At 34.1% G+C, this 15213-nt stretch overlaps 2 protein-coding genes across 5 annotated transcripts in view; both read right to left on the bottom strand.

Moving 5' to 3' along the window:
• Positions 1 to 6483, bottom strand: part of LOC129796390 (long-chain-fatty-acid--CoA ligase 4) — a 62767-nt gene extending 56284 nt beyond the window's left edge. The window contains exon 1 of the mRNA XM_055838282.1: positions 6479 to 6483. The gene's annotated coding sequence lies outside the window, so the exon portion shown is untranslated. The remainder of the gene's footprint in view (positions 1 to 6478) is intronic.
• LOC129796401 (hexokinase type 2) overlaps positions 1 to 15052 on the bottom strand; it is a 16905-nt gene extending 1853 nt beyond the window's left edge. Inside the window, exons 1-7 of one of the 4 annotated variants that reach the window (XM_055838309.1) lie at positions 14507 to 15052; positions 5135 to 5297; positions 4848 to 5032; positions 4582 to 4755; positions 2552 to 2651; positions 938 to 1130; positions 519 to 858 (exon numbers count right to left, since the gene is read on the bottom strand). In XM_055838309.1, the coding sequence (XP_055694284.1) occupies positions 519 to 858; positions 938 to 1130; positions 2552 to 2651; positions 4582 to 4755; positions 4848 to 5032; positions 5135 to 5297; positions 14507 to 14533 (1182 nt within the window). In that variant the 5' untranslated portion in view covers positions 14534 to 15052. Of the gene's footprint in view, positions 1 to 518; positions 859 to 937; positions 1131 to 2551; positions 2652 to 4345; positions 4446 to 4581; positions 4756 to 4847; positions 5033 to 5134; positions 5298 to 9205 lie in introns of all 4 variants that reach the window. The other 3 variants (XM_055838310.1, XM_055838307.1, XM_055838308.1) reach the window with 3 other exon arrangements.
• Between the last annotated feature and the right edge of the window lie 161 nt (positions 15053 to 15213).

The following is a 15213-nucleotide window of genomic DNA, read 5'->3' as shown; positions in this document are numbered from 1 at the left end:
TCAATCAATATTGACAATATCAGATTGATTACAAATCTGATCAACTATTGACCAATTATTGTTTATCAATTTGATTGCTCATTAATTGATCATCTATGCAGACCTCACATTGACTCAATATTAATACTATCAATATTGAGTGAACTATAACTCAATCAATGTTTGATCATGGATAGACCAACTGTTTATCAAGTTGGCCAATTTATGCTCAATTATTGATCAATCGATATCAAGCAATTTGATTGCTCAATAATTGATCATCTATGCGGATCTACATTGACTCAATAATTGATCAATCATTGGCAAAATTTGTTTACTGGGTACGTATTCCTTTGATCCTAATTTTTTTTTAAAGAAATTTTTTTTTTTCGAAAAAACTTTCAATTTTGTGTGTTATTCTTGAAAGGATTAATAATGAATAGACTCCTTTTCCCATAATTTTCTTGACTCCTCTTTGAGAGAAAACCAACTAATAGAAAATTAATTTAATTTAATTTAATAAAAATTAATAAACTCACAGTAACATTGGGTTCCTCCATTTTATTGATAAGCACCGCAATACCCGCTGAAACAAGATGAGCCGCCCTGCGGGATATGCATTCGCAAATATAACGTACATTGGCACAATCTTCATCAGTTGCATGTCCCAAGCCCAATTCCTCCATCACTTCGCGGCAATTGGTAAAGACTCCCGGTTTGTCTGATTCAATTTCCGAGACGTACTTTGTGAAGAACTTCCATCGCTTGAACAGCAACTCCGAGCCCTTTCCACCAAACAAATGGCCACTCTTTGTGAATTTCTGAATCACAAGACGCGCCAATTCGCCCAGATACATCCCCGAAATCATCTTTTCTTGCCTGTGTGGAAATTAAGAGAATTCTTTTTTATTAAAAAGAATTTATTCTTTAAAAAATTCAAGAAGTTAGTTTAACTTACAATTGACTTCCGGGATTTATGCTATTCTCATCGATATCCCTGTCAAATTCAGTGCGTACAAAATCAAGGGCTCCATTGTCCCCAAATGCCCCCCATTCTGTATTAATGATCACATGCGGCTTCTTGTTCTCCGGCACGTCGAACATTTCTGCATTTTCAACTTTTTCCACGTAACACGCATTGCTTCCAGTTCCTGGTAAGATTAAATTAATTAATTAAAATTTTTTGTATGTGATTTACATTAAAATAAAAAAGAAAACAAATTAAACTACGCAGTTGTGGTGACAAAAATGCTCTTCCAAAGTGTTGGGAGATAAGTAGCATGGAATTTCAATTTTTTTCTTCAATGAATTTTTCACATAATCAGCAAATGAAAATTATAAATGACATCGTGAGAAAAAAATGTTTTTTTCTTTCATCTTCCAACACTCTGAAAAAATAATGCAAAAAATTGTTTTTTTTTTCACTCTCTATCATCGTGACATGCAGAAGAGAATCACGAATACAGCATGATTTGTTAGTTATATTATTCATAGTAGATAATCTCTGCGTCGTGTTATTTCATATTTTAGTGTACCTGAGGTGCTTATCAATCAACAGGTGCTGTATGCAAAAAAAAAGTTTCCAGCAAAGGGTATGCAGCTCCAGGTGTTTTGAATTTAATCATTTTTTTTATATGTTAAAAATATGTATTCTTAAAATGGATTCAATTTTCTGTTAATACGCCACGAGAGGTATGTGACTAACCCCTGATAATTAACGATTCCATTACGCATGAGTCCATTTTTTTTTTTTGAGAAAAAACCAAGAATTCTTTCGTTAACAGTTCAGCAAAACTTTTAATGTTAATTTGACCACCACAGAAAGAAAAAGTTATGGACAAAATCAAAAAATAAGGTTATTCAAAAATTTGCGTAACGGTCAAATTTGAATCTTCTCCACTCCAATTTTTATTGTTAAGTTCCATTTTACTGATCGGATCTCATAGCTTCAAGAGTTTTGAAACAAATGTTTTGAGTTGCTAAAATACGAAAAGTCTCAAAAAGTTTAAATATCTTATTTTAACTAAACGGCTAAATGATCATTTTTAACTGTCTTTTTGAAACTTAAAAAAATAGCTTTATTGAGCCACGTAAATTCGTTGAATTTACGAAAAATCTCTTGTCTAGATCATTTTATAAACTTCATACGAATACACATTAGTCACATGAGTGATTCAGCCATGGCGGTCCAAAGGGTTAAAAAATATTTTATTATGGAAAGTTTAAGATGTTTTAATATTTCAAATTTCTTTATAAAAGAAAAAAAAACATTTGTAAGCAATTTTCATAACAATTAACATCTAAAACACCTTGAATGCACCATCCTTTGCAAACTACGTATAGTATATATCCCCCAGTATCCCCACTAGTGATGATAAATGGATGAAAAGTGGATGTTAAAAAAGCAATAATACAATGTGAAAGAAAGCACGTGGTTAGATTACGTATATTACTTAAAAATATCAATCAGGTAAGCGGCTAGTTGTTTAACAATATAGGAAAAACTATTAAAATAAACTTTATCAAGCAAAAAAAACGTACAAAGAGTTTTTTTTCGAAGAGAGAAACATACCAACAATCAGTCCAATTCTCGTATTGTGATTTTTCCATGCACAAGACATCAATGTACCCGTTGTATCATTCAGAATTGCACAGACTTCAATTTGCACGTCCTAGCGAGAAGAAAAATTCACGAAGAAACCAATTTTATTGTAAAATTTTTTTTTAAATTTCATCGATAGAATATATTTTTCTTAAATTATTTATTTAATAGGACAGTTTAAAAGAAACTTGAGGATTATAAATTAAGAGGAATATGTATATATATAAAGTGGAATTGTCATGCTTTTTTTCACATTGGCCTTTTAATGGCCACAAGATTTTCAAGAATATTTCCTTCCACGTGATAAGATTATTTTTTATAACATTTTCAAGGAAATAAAAATATTTACAAATTACTTGAAAGGAAGATAAAGCAAGTAATAAGAGTAAAGGAGTTGAGACGTGAGTGGAAAAAAACTGATGATGAGTTTTTTGGGCGATCACAAACTTCCCATTCATCTCTTGCCGTCTGGATGGACGAGCAGCATTGACCCCAAAAACAAGCAGAACCAGGCACAGAGTTGTGGAAATAATATACCCACAAATAATTACATTTTTCCCCTTCGCGATTCATTTGAAATGAATTTTTTTTCTTCTTCTTTTCTCTCAATGAAAACAGTCTGTTCCACAAGATTGGGTTTTAGGGGGGAATAGTCTCATTCTGACCTTATTTTTCAATCTTTTTTCAAAGGTTTTTCTATTCAGTTTGGTGGTTATTAATGAACCTGGCAGTTTGAAGACTGATTACTAGTGAAAAAAATCTTTTTTATTCATACAAAGTTTGTTAAATTTAAATTATTCTTTAAGGTACTTATTCTTACTTTCTTTTAATAAAAACAAATTTAAAAAAAAAGTTCTTTTTCCATTATTTTTTTTCAGCTTAAGTTTTTTTCATTCTTCAGATGCTTTCAAATTTTCAGAAGAAATTTATTTAAAAAAAATAGATCCAGAACAATATTTTTAAAATTACATCCTCACATAATTATGTCTCGGTTAAACTCCTCTTATGTATTAAAAGGATTAAAAGTAATGGATGGAAAGAGTTTAAGCGAGATATGTTTAGCGGGGATGACATCTTTTTTGTACGATTTTATGTAGCCAAATAAAGTGATTTATCTATTACCGTTTAGACCATTTGTTTTTTTTTTACTCCATGTAAAACCTAAAATATATAAAGTTTGGTTAGAATGGCCAATAACCTTAAAATATTTTTTATTCCCAAAAATTTTCAAATTAAAATATTCTTTAAGACAAAACCCAGGAATAATTCAAATTCAACCCACAAATCTTTGCCGATAACGAGCCATTCTAAAGTCAATCTTGAAATCTTTTTTTTTTTTTTAAATCAAAAATCTAAATTTCAAGATTTTGAAAATTCAACTTCAGACTACTGGCTAAAGTTACCAAACCAACTAAATTTCTTTTTTTTTTAATTAAAAAAAATTGAAAAGAGTTTTCTCTACGACTTTCCAATACCCATAAACCACCAATAACTCTACATAAGACAAAAAGAAATTTAATTCACAATTATTTGTTCCATTTCAATGCAATTCTAATAAAAACCATACCCCACCGTTGTAGAACAGACTGCGTCTCAATAAAATGAAATGAATTTCTCGATTTATGATTAAATAAAAAGCTCTTCTTCCAGCCAATTTAAGCGTAAGAATTTTTGGAAAAAAAGAAATGTAAATGGAGATTTTTATTTAGAAGCTGAAGATTTTTTTTTGAATTTTCTGTTTAAAGAGGAATTTGAAAATCTTACCCACAATCACACCAATTTTGCAATTGTGATTTCTGTGGGCGCATGACATTAACGTTCCAGTTGAATCATTGAGTAAGCCCATCACCAATATTTCAATGTCCTAATTTCACGATTATAAAGAAACAAAATTAATTGGAACACAACAAAAATAACTGGAACTCTGTGGGAGGGAAAGTTGAGGATTTGAAGGAAAAAAAATAAATCTTAAGGTTAAAAACAAAATGGAAGAAACTCACTCCACGTCTTGCAATGGCGTCCTTCAGGAGTTGCACCACATCAACACCAACAACACCCTCACAGTCGAAACCTTTGGTCCATCGTACGAGGAGACCCTTTGTGAGTCCAAGCTGTGTAAGGGGGAAGGAGAAGGTGAATCCCAGCGGAAGACGTTCCTTGTACACTTGATGTTCCTGCAACAGAACGCAAAAAAATATTAATTTAAAAAATTCTAAATCCTCTTCTAAAGTATAAAAAATTTAGTAAAAAATAAATCTTATCATACTTTCATAAAGTTCGCCAGACATTCTGCAATATGATCAAAGAGCTGCTTCCCTGTGCCCACCATAATATTCTTGGGGATAGCATAGATCTTAGAGAGCATCTCAAATTCATTCTCTGCCTTGAGGTGAATTAGAAGAACACGAAAATTCGTTCCACCCAGATCCAATGCCAAAAATTTGCCAGTCTCTGTAAAGCCGTAAACAAAAAAAAAGAACAAAATTTGAGGGTCAGTGACTGTGGCGGTCATTGATTCACACACTAGAAGAAGTAAAGCTGAGGTTCACCTACCTTTTCCATTTGGCAAATCCTGAACGTACGTTACGAAGCATTTGATATCAGCTTCTGCATGTGTTTTCTTCTTCAGACCTTTGTTGAGTTCCACCAGCAAATTCTTCATGTACTGCTTCGTTTTTTCATCTGTTAGCACCAACTCTTCACACTTTTCCTTAATCTGGAATTCAAGAAATTTTATTAATTTTATTTTAATTCGAAAAAACGCTCAGTTGATACGGGCTGAAAATTCAAAAATTCGCCATCTTATTCACCATTTCCGCCATTTTGTTCTAAAGGATGCCATTAACACTTAAAGGATCGAGGTTTCTAATCTCAAAACTTTGATCTTGATTTTCTCTCAAAAGAAAATGTTTTTCCAAGTTTTCTTTTGACGAATTTGAAGTAGGTAATCGAATTTCCCTATATAAATATATAAAATTCATCACTAAACATTAAGTAGATTTTATTAGTTGGTATACCTACCACAATCGTGGCATACCAAGTATTTCTGTGCCGCTTGAAAAAAATTGATTTGGCCACTTTGTCCAGCGAAATCCTCCAAGGGTTGAGGAAATTTATAAATAAGTTCGACAATTTATCAATGAAGAGGAAGTTAACCTCTAGGCCGCCAAGCGGGGTCGTTGAACGACCCCAGCCCTATATTTCGTGCTATAACTTAATAAATATAAAAGATACCATTCCCATCTTTTGGAAATAAGTTCCTTGGTTATCTGAGGAGGTTGTGTAAAAATTTCAGCGCAATCCGTCCACCACAAGAAAAGTTATTAAGGAAAATGTAGAAGAAGGGAATTCAAAAATTGGTGTAACGGCCATGCTGCGGAAAATTTCTTAGAATGAAGTTAGTCACATCATAAATCATATGGTTGAAGGGGGTTGAAGGGTTGTGTTTACTTTCTCACTTTACCATCTCAGTGTCAAAATTATCGCGAATAAGTAGCATAAATCACATAAAACATAGTAAGAAGCACATAAGTGTTGAAAAGAATAAAGAATTTTCTAGAAATATTGCCATTTATTACGATGCGGGAAGTGAGGGGAATGTGGGGAAGTAGTGAAAAAAATAGCAGTTGCGGTCAACTTCGTGGCAAATTTCTCACGAAGAAAGTGTGAAAAATGAGTGAAAAATGTTTTTCCCTAATCACTGAAAGAATTTTAACTTTTCAAGTACCAAATTCGACATTTTACTGCTTATTTTGTACTTGGATAAGCACCAAAATTCTTCTTCTTCCTTTTTTTGATTTTTAAGATATTATCGATATCGATATTCAATATCGATATAGAATCTTCTTCTTTTTTTCTTTTCTCATGAAAATTGAGGAAAATCATCTCAACCCCTGAAGAAGCAAAAAATGAAGTTCCTAATCCCCAGGAAGAGCCGAATTTCAGGAAAACACCACACATTTTGTATTATTGTTTAACAAATATAACCTAAAACTAAGAAAAAAAAGAAGAAGAAGTTTCAGTTGAATAATCGGTTTTTGAAAAAAAAGCGATATTGTGTGAAAATATAACCAGCAGCGCCTCTATATAGATATTTGAGAAATAAAGTGGTGCTTTTTCAACTTAATTGGTACTTAGAAAAGTAGTAAAACCGACAGTCGAAGCACAAACTGTTTTTTCAGTGATATCTTCTTCCGCGTGTTTCCGGGTGGCGAATTTGTGATGCAAGGGGCAAGAGGACTATATAAGGAGTCTAAAGGTAGTGACCCGACAGTTCCCGGTTTTATAGTTTATGAGAAAATCGACTTCCTTCTTGGGGTCGTTCAACGACCCCACCTTGGCGCTCTAAGGAAGCTCCAAGGTCTTGGCGGCCAGCAGGTTAAATCTTTAAATAAACATTTGATAAAAATTAACAAAAAATTGAGGGACAATTCCAAAAAAAATAGGTTAGAACATAATGAACAAGTCATCCATCGCCATTTTGGAAAACGATATTTTGAATAAAGACCTTTACTTTATTTCTGGAAATTCCTACATTTTCTAACATAATTTCTCATTAAATCCATGAAAAATATCCGCAGAAGTTGCAACATCTTTAAATTCCTTTTCTTAAACTCATTGTAATGTATTTTAATCCGAAAGCTCTGAAGACAGCTTGTGAAACCATAGAAATGTGAATAAGACTTTAATTGCACACCCCGGCTTGAATCGACAAGCAATCAAGGAAACTTCCACTGATCATTGAGGGTACAACGAACCAAATGGCAGCGATAAAAAAATATTGGTCAATATTGATGGAAGACAAGGGAAAGTGGAAAAAAATCAACTTTTCACTCTGATTTGGAAGAATTCTTCCCGCGCAATTAAAATTTTATTTATAATTTCCGCTATTTTGTTCTCAAAAAATCTTTTTTTTTCTTCGTGCTAGCAATTTTTTTTTATATATAGATCGACTTTTGTCCCCGTGGTCACACTCCCACTCAATTGAGATGGAAAATTCTTTCACAATCATTTCACAGAGATAAGATAAAGGGTGTGCAAATGCCGCAAAAAAGCTGTATAACTTATATTCATCACGACTATATGTGATAAGAGGTGTGGCAAATATTTTATTTCTTATCACCTACAATCGTGCGGTGTAATTTTGACGGTGCACTTTCTTCTTTCATTTCGCCCCGATGACTCTTTCGCGCAGCCATTTTACCTATAGAGATCTACATGCGATCAAGTTGATTCTCTCTACGTGCCCCCAGAATTTTTATCAAAAGCGATTAGTTTTTTTTCTTAATTCTTTTGCTAAAGAGGGTCAGCAATGGATGTTGGTTGGATTGGGTGAGTTTGCAGAGTGATTTATTGGTAATGATGATCGAAGGAAAAGGAAATAATCGCAAATAATCTAGCACTTTTCACCATTATTCTATCGAAAGATCTTTAAAATGTGCCATAAAAAGTTTAAGAATTGAGCGCATATAGCACAATCTAATCTGATTTCTGAGAATTGAAATATAAAATAAAATATCAAATTTTCTTGGAAATTCAAGACGGGGAAATTGAGATGTTTTTTTGATAAGGATTCTGAGAATTTCCGTTATTTTTCATTAGGTTTTGCACGTAGAAAGACAGATCAGGGTGTTGGCTAAGGCTCTCATATCCCATCGGATCACATGAAATACAATTCCCTAAACAATATGAGTGATAACCGAGAAATTATACCATTTTAATGTTTTTGTTTACACGCCAGAGGCATATTTTCTATACAAATGTTTGCATCAACAAACTAGGGGAAAATACAAAATTTTTGAACATTGCAAAAATCTGGAAGAATTGTCTAAACTAAAGATATAAAATGGAAATTTATTATTTTTTCATTTAGTCTCTTAATGGCGTCACTTATGCATATTGCGCGTCCTTTGGTGGTTTTAATTTTACGGAGAGCAGCGCTCCCTGTGGTGAACATTTGCAGTTAATATTTTGAAAGTCTTTAATAAATAAAAACGAAGAATAATGCAACCATTTTCCAACAACGTTTCAGCAAATTAAATTTCCTCCTTAAAAAATAAATCAAGAAAAAAATACACTTTCCTGGGAATTTTCTCAAGAGAATTTCCCCTTAAAATATTCTTGAACTTCAAAGTCTAATGCGGAATTAATTTTTAAGAGATTATCTCTTATTAGAGTGTACTTATATCTACCTGTTTGCTGTAGTAGACAATTAAAAGTCATTTGCGCGATGATTTTGATGTATTTGCCATGTAAACAACAAACTAATGCAGCAAAAGATTAAAATGGATTGCAAGTGGGGCGCGTCTATTATTAATACGGAAAAAATTTCAATGTCATGTTTGTATTACGATAAACTTGGGATATGGTATTAGCTTAAAGAGCCATTTTTGATGCAGTGTGAGCTTTAAAACTTTAAATCCTTAATGCAGAACAACGCGCCATTGCATTGTTTGACGCGTGTTATCCCTTTTCAAACACTGGAATTTTCCTACACTCTCCGTTGCATCATCTATTTTCAGCTACACACAATATATTTTTCCTTTTCATTGTGACTCCATTGCAAGTAATTCAATTGAAGAAATAACTTGCACAAGCAATGAAATTCAATCGCTCAATACTCACATATTCTGCAATTTTTGCCTTTTTTCTTCTCCGACAGATATTGGTTAAACATTCCATTTTTTTTCAATTTATTGCTTTAAATTTCTCAAAATATAACCAATAAACAGAAATTAATTAACTTTTGCACGTGAAATAGTACAATTGAGCCAAAGAGTAGAGTCACAGACGACAATTTCCTGGAATTTAAACAATTTCTAAACTCATTCAGGCAGTTCAGGGGTATTTTGAGTAACTCTCAGCGACGCGACGCCATTAAATATTTAACGACTTCCAGTTTTAAGACAACTTCATTTTGTATTAAAAGATCACGCGCGCGCAATTTTTACTTTTGAAATTCCAGAAAGAATAAAATGCTTGATACTTGAAAGGGACTCCCAAGGTGACTGAGAGATGTTTTTCTTCATTTTTTCCGACGAAGCGATTCGCTAACTGGGTTTTTTTCACTCTCTGCTCCAGAGCTTCCAAATACATTCAAGCAATGGGGCACGTGTAAAGTAATTAAATTGAATGAGTCTATCGAATGATAGAATGGCGATAACGAATACTAATCCATTGGCAATATTGTCACACCACATTAAACCATCCATCCGCAATAAAATCTCTATAATTGATACTTGAATTTAAGTTAAAGCTGATTAAGTGGATTTTAGAGGGAAAATCAAGTGCTCTGACAACATTCAAATAGGTCTTAATTTTATAAAAAAAAAAAACGTATAAAACCAGGAAGCTAGACAATAAGTAGATAATCTAGTAGTTATGCGTCGATTGCAAAACTACTTAGATTATGGCGATATAGTGCTTTTGTTTAAAAAGAATTATAAGACTCCGTATAGAGTGCAAGGTAAGGTCAAATGGAGTCTATGTAATGTGCGATATCAGACATATTTGAAGGTGTGAGAAAGTAAAATGAAGTTCTTTGAATTGCGGTAATTTATGAATGGAGGTTATGTTAATGAAGGCATAATGCAAAAGAAGGAGTCGCTTTAACGATATTCTACGATAACATTACGAAAGATTAACGGCCGTTTTCGTCAAGACATTAACGAAAATCAACCGAATGTTCTTTATAAAAAAAATGGCGTCTGGCGTCCTTCATCTGATTCTTGTTCTAATGAAAAAAGCAAACATAAAAAACTGAGAGAACTTTAACCTCTTTTCATAACTTAGCTACGCAGCATTTTTTTCACCATACATTGATGTGCCATCATGACACTGAATATCAGGTGCGCGCCAGTCATTAACTTGCCACAATGGAGAAAAAAAAATCTCCCCAATATTAGTGATCAACTGAATAAATAAATGATTTGCACAAAAAACCTCTTCCATGAAAATTGCAGGCGTTTCACAGAAGAAACTACGTCAAAAAAGTTAATGAAAAAAATTGATATATGTACAAAAAGAGCCCCATTCATTTTAACATTTTTGTGTATAACATACTTAACATGGAAGCGCCCTCCAATATCGTGCTCCGCAATTTCTCTTATCAGTTATTGCTGAACTAGCAAATTTATTGCTTCAACACCATTTTGACTTTCTCTGTGTTGGAATTTTTATTGCAGTCTTCTTAGTGGTGTCTGGGAATTTTTTGATTCGCGCCATTCCGACATGGCTACGCCACTGAATTTCTTTCAGAAGACATTTTTTTAGAAGGAATTTGCATAAAAAGAATTTTTCGTTTTTTTCTATCTCTTAAAAAAAAGATTTTTAAAAAATTCCAATTCTATCCTTCTCCCAATCTTTTGAATACATTTTGGACGCCATCTTGTTTTTTTTTTCAGGAAATTTCACAATGAATTTTAATATTTCCAAGTATTCCGTGATATTGCGTGAAATGACTCGCGAAAAATTTCAATGTAAGAGAGAAATATGTAATACATAAAATAATTAAGTCACTTTTAATGGCCCAGTCTGGTGGTGTTGTTTACGTGCCTTTCAGGGGGGATTTTTATTGAGAAGTGGGCTGCATTGAGAATGTTTGCGTTGTATTGCATCAACTACGCGTCGTCATGACTCACGAACAGTCAAAGAAGTCACTATTTTGCAAAATATCCATGAAGAAAAATTCCCTTCAGATGCGCTTCATTTGAAAACAGACGCCATCGACGCCATAGTTTGCGTCATTTTCAGTTATTTGCGAAAATACTGAGATAAAATCCCCGACTTGTCCAAATAATAATTGTCTTTTTCAAGGCCACGCTTACTGTGCTACTGCACAGCGTCATTTTGCAAAGTGTGACAGTGCGATAGGCTGTTGTAAGTTCATCAAACGAATAATATTATCGCATTTTTTTTTCATAATTCTCAATCTTTAGGTACCATTATTATTATGTATGTACCTCGATTTCTAACTGCATTAGCACATATTTGCATTTCTATGTGGATTTTTTCTTACATCTCTCCCCATTTGACGCCATAACAACAGACGTCGTAGGCTTGGCGGCGTTAGCCATGAAAATAAAATATGGAAAATAACGCTTTTAACGGGAATTTACTGAATATCTTTTAAACTGATAAAGAAAAACAAAACATTTTAAATATCTTAAGACACGCGGACAGCCATCTTTTTTTTAACCGAGGTTTTTTTTTTGGAGGAAGTTTCAAACTTTTGGGGTCACATTCTAGCGATGACGATAAGAAACAAAATGTGCGGGGGCGGCATATATAACGATTTGTATATAAATGTGATATAAAATGCCTCTTTTTCATTAATTTTCTCTTGTTTGAACGATAAAATAAGCCGTGGTTTATTTTAGGCTGACATATACAGACGCGTAAGGCGTTGGCTGTGTCCATGGTTGTGTGTGGCGAGACTTTGCCTCCTCGCGCTCGTGTTTTTTTCGCCTCGAACGTGCCTCCATTGTAAAAAAAAATTTCACAATTTCGTATGAAATTTTCTCTCTTGCACGCTTGGAATTTCAAATTGTTGGCGATTGTGCGCAGTTTTGTTGGGTGAGATGTGAAGAGAAAACAGAGGCAAATGGTTTTCTTTGAGTATGTATTAGTAACATAACTTTTGCTCCCATTCACAGTGAGTCTGTATGGGTGACACACCCCCAAAAATGTCTTCTACTCTATTTTATACCACACCAGCTCTTTTCTCTTTCATGGCAACATCGCGCCATGCTTCCCTATGCGCTTTGGAAAAAGAAAATCAGCAGCTAAAGGCGACGACGACTTCGCTCTGGCAACGCGGAGGCAAAGCCACATAGTTGGCGGTGTGTTGATGACGTCAACGGATCTTGCATCTCGCTTCGTCTCACGGTCAAATATCTCGTGACTGCGTACGCCATCTCGGTCACATATTGACTCACTACATGAGGCCATACATAACTAATGTTGTGCCTCTGTGTGGAGGTTATGCCCGGAGACGAGCCCTTTTTCCCACATTATTGATTTCTTTTTCCATAGTCGTACAATGAAAGCAGCACACCGAATTCCCTTTCGCAGGTCCTTTCCCGGCACGTCTTCCCTCCCGGACCCACTGCATTGTGTGCCTTTGTCGGTTTGGATTTGTGGACAAAGGTCACTGGGATGGTTATTTATTTGATAAATAAGAAGCATAAGAAAATATCTCAAGAAAATATTTTCAACAGAAAATTCCGTAAAAATTCCATGGAATTCAAATACAAAAAAATGAGCCCCATCGCCACAATACTGACCCGGGAGCTATGATAGCGTATCTCCTATTCATCTCCCATAGGCGTCATCGTGCCAAGCGGACTTTTGAATGGGAGTTTTTTTTCGCCATCTTCTATTTACCACCGGATTGAGCTGGACTCTAGTGAGGGACGCATCAGCTTATATTAGTCGCACATTAAGAGATGTGTGAAGAAAATGCAAAAACTGGACAGATTTTTGATCTTTCGAGTCGTTTGAGCTTCGAATTTTGCCGTTTTTACAATTTAGCCCTCAACCTCTTGACATTTTTTGCATGAATTTTGAATATAAATATTTCGTCAGATAGTTTGTGAAACAAGGACGAAAGATTGAAAATTCAGACTGGTGAAAAGAGAACAACTGAGGAACAGCAGGTCATTGGAAAACTACAAGCAAGTTTTTTGTAGTGCAAGAAAAACCAGAATGGTTGAGAAATTACCATTTTGTGTGGGAACTCCTGGGACACAAAACTCAACTGTAGAGGTTAACTATAAAAGTTTTATTTCTTTCATTTCTAAAATGTCCAATATAATGGGAATTTTGCAGAAAAGTAAACCTACTACGCACTTGCTTGACCCAGACTTTGATTAAGGAAAGTCCCATATTGTTTCTCAAGATAATATTCAAGAAGCAGTTGTGAAATTCCTAGATTAGATTACGTTCAATTGTACATTTCTTTTGCAAATTATACTTTTTTAAACTCTGAAGTTTAAATAAATAAAGACGTGATGAATGCAAAATGTAGTGTTTGACTTTAGCTTATAAGGAAACCAGAAAAGATGACGCGCAAGTTGGTATTTCTTGCATCTAAGATGATGCAATATGAATGATTTATTTGAGCAGTCTGAGCTAAACTATCAAGAATCTATGTTTTTTTTATTTATCGTAAAGTTTCTTTAGATTTACATTCTTATAAAAATATTTTTCTAACGTTTCCTTGTAAATTGATAAAATGGCGGAAAATGTAGCAAGATTAAAGTGAGGTTATGAAGGAAACTTACTGGTTGCGCCATTTAACGGCAATGAAAAAGTGATAGTTTTGAAATATTTCAGTGAAACATTGAAATTTTCAGGTGTACCAGTAGAAAATTTATCGGCTTTCGTAAACTGATTATGCCTATCAATTGATTGAATTGGTAATTTTTGCCATTTTTGCACACACGTCGTGGTTGAGACTAAATAAATAAAATTAACAAATAAGAATAACTGGTTTCTTCCGCCCATTCCACATTTCTTACGTTGACGGCATTCTTGCGATATATTCGAATTTTGCTTTTTTAGAAGGCATATTTCCAAATAAAATATTTCGTATTGGCAACCTTCAACAAAGCAAATTTCTTCTTTTTTAATAAATTCTTTTAGCAAATCACGGGCTTTGCTTTTACTTTTGATTTCATTTTTCGCGAACGCAAAGACTACACCGAATGAAGCGGATTAATTGAAGGAAATTCAACAAATCTTCTCCGGGTGTGCTATTTTTAGCATATTCGGAGCACATTAAATGGAAAAATGGAGGGATGCTCAATAAAGATTTCTTTTTTGAAGTGTATGAGTACGATGCGAAGAGACTTTGTAGTGTGGGCGAAATGGGTGCAAATTTTATGCAATCAATGCATTTAATTACTTACATAACGATGACATTACCTCTTTTTTCAGTAAATCTGAAGCCATTTTGGAGGGGGAGAAAGATTTTTTTTTGTTAAAGCTGCTAGTTAATATATGTGGCGGCTCTGAGGTGAAGAATTTCCCTCCGTGCAAAACTGGTTGATATTGCAAATTGACACCACAACGTTTCTCAGCTCACGTAAAACGCCTTCAAATAACTTCTCTCTGATTGCCTTGCAGACCTCAACACGCAAATCTCAGGCCCTTTTCACGCGGAAATTTTCTCTAATTTTTCCGTTAGCGCACACTGAAACTTTCTTTTTACTATATTTTTTTTAAGAAGAAAAATGCCACGCACGATTTTTTTGTGTAATCGCTGACGATTGTCAAGGGGTTTCCTTTGGAGGTTTTCAAGAATGAAATTTTTAAGTGTAAAGTGTCGCAAACATGTGCTTCGCACTGTGTGCCGATCTATAACTGACTGACTCGAGGTTTGAATGTCAAAAGAGTCAATGGCGGGTGCTTACTCACAAATACACCCTCATACTTATACGTACATGATAGTGCCAGCACGTGAGGTGCGTTTGTATGGGGGCTTCATTAATTTTTCCGTAGTTTTTCACTCTCAATCCTCTCAATGCTCTCCTCTTCCTTCCCTCCGCCCCTATACTAACTCTATCAACCCCCACAGATATAAGCATATGTCGACGAGCTATATGATTAAATTCAGTTCAGAACTCTTGTTA

Source organism: Lutzomyia longipalpis, chromosome 4, assembly GCF_024334085.1.
Source record: "Lutzomyia longipalpis isolate SR_M1_2022 chromosome 4, ASM2433408v1".
Classification (NCBI taxonomy): Eukaryota; Metazoa; Arthropoda; class Insecta; order Diptera; family Psychodidae; genus Lutzomyia; species Lutzomyia longipalpis.
Note: the sequence above shows the minus strand (reverse complement) of the source record. Positions and strands in the feature narration are given on the sequence as shown.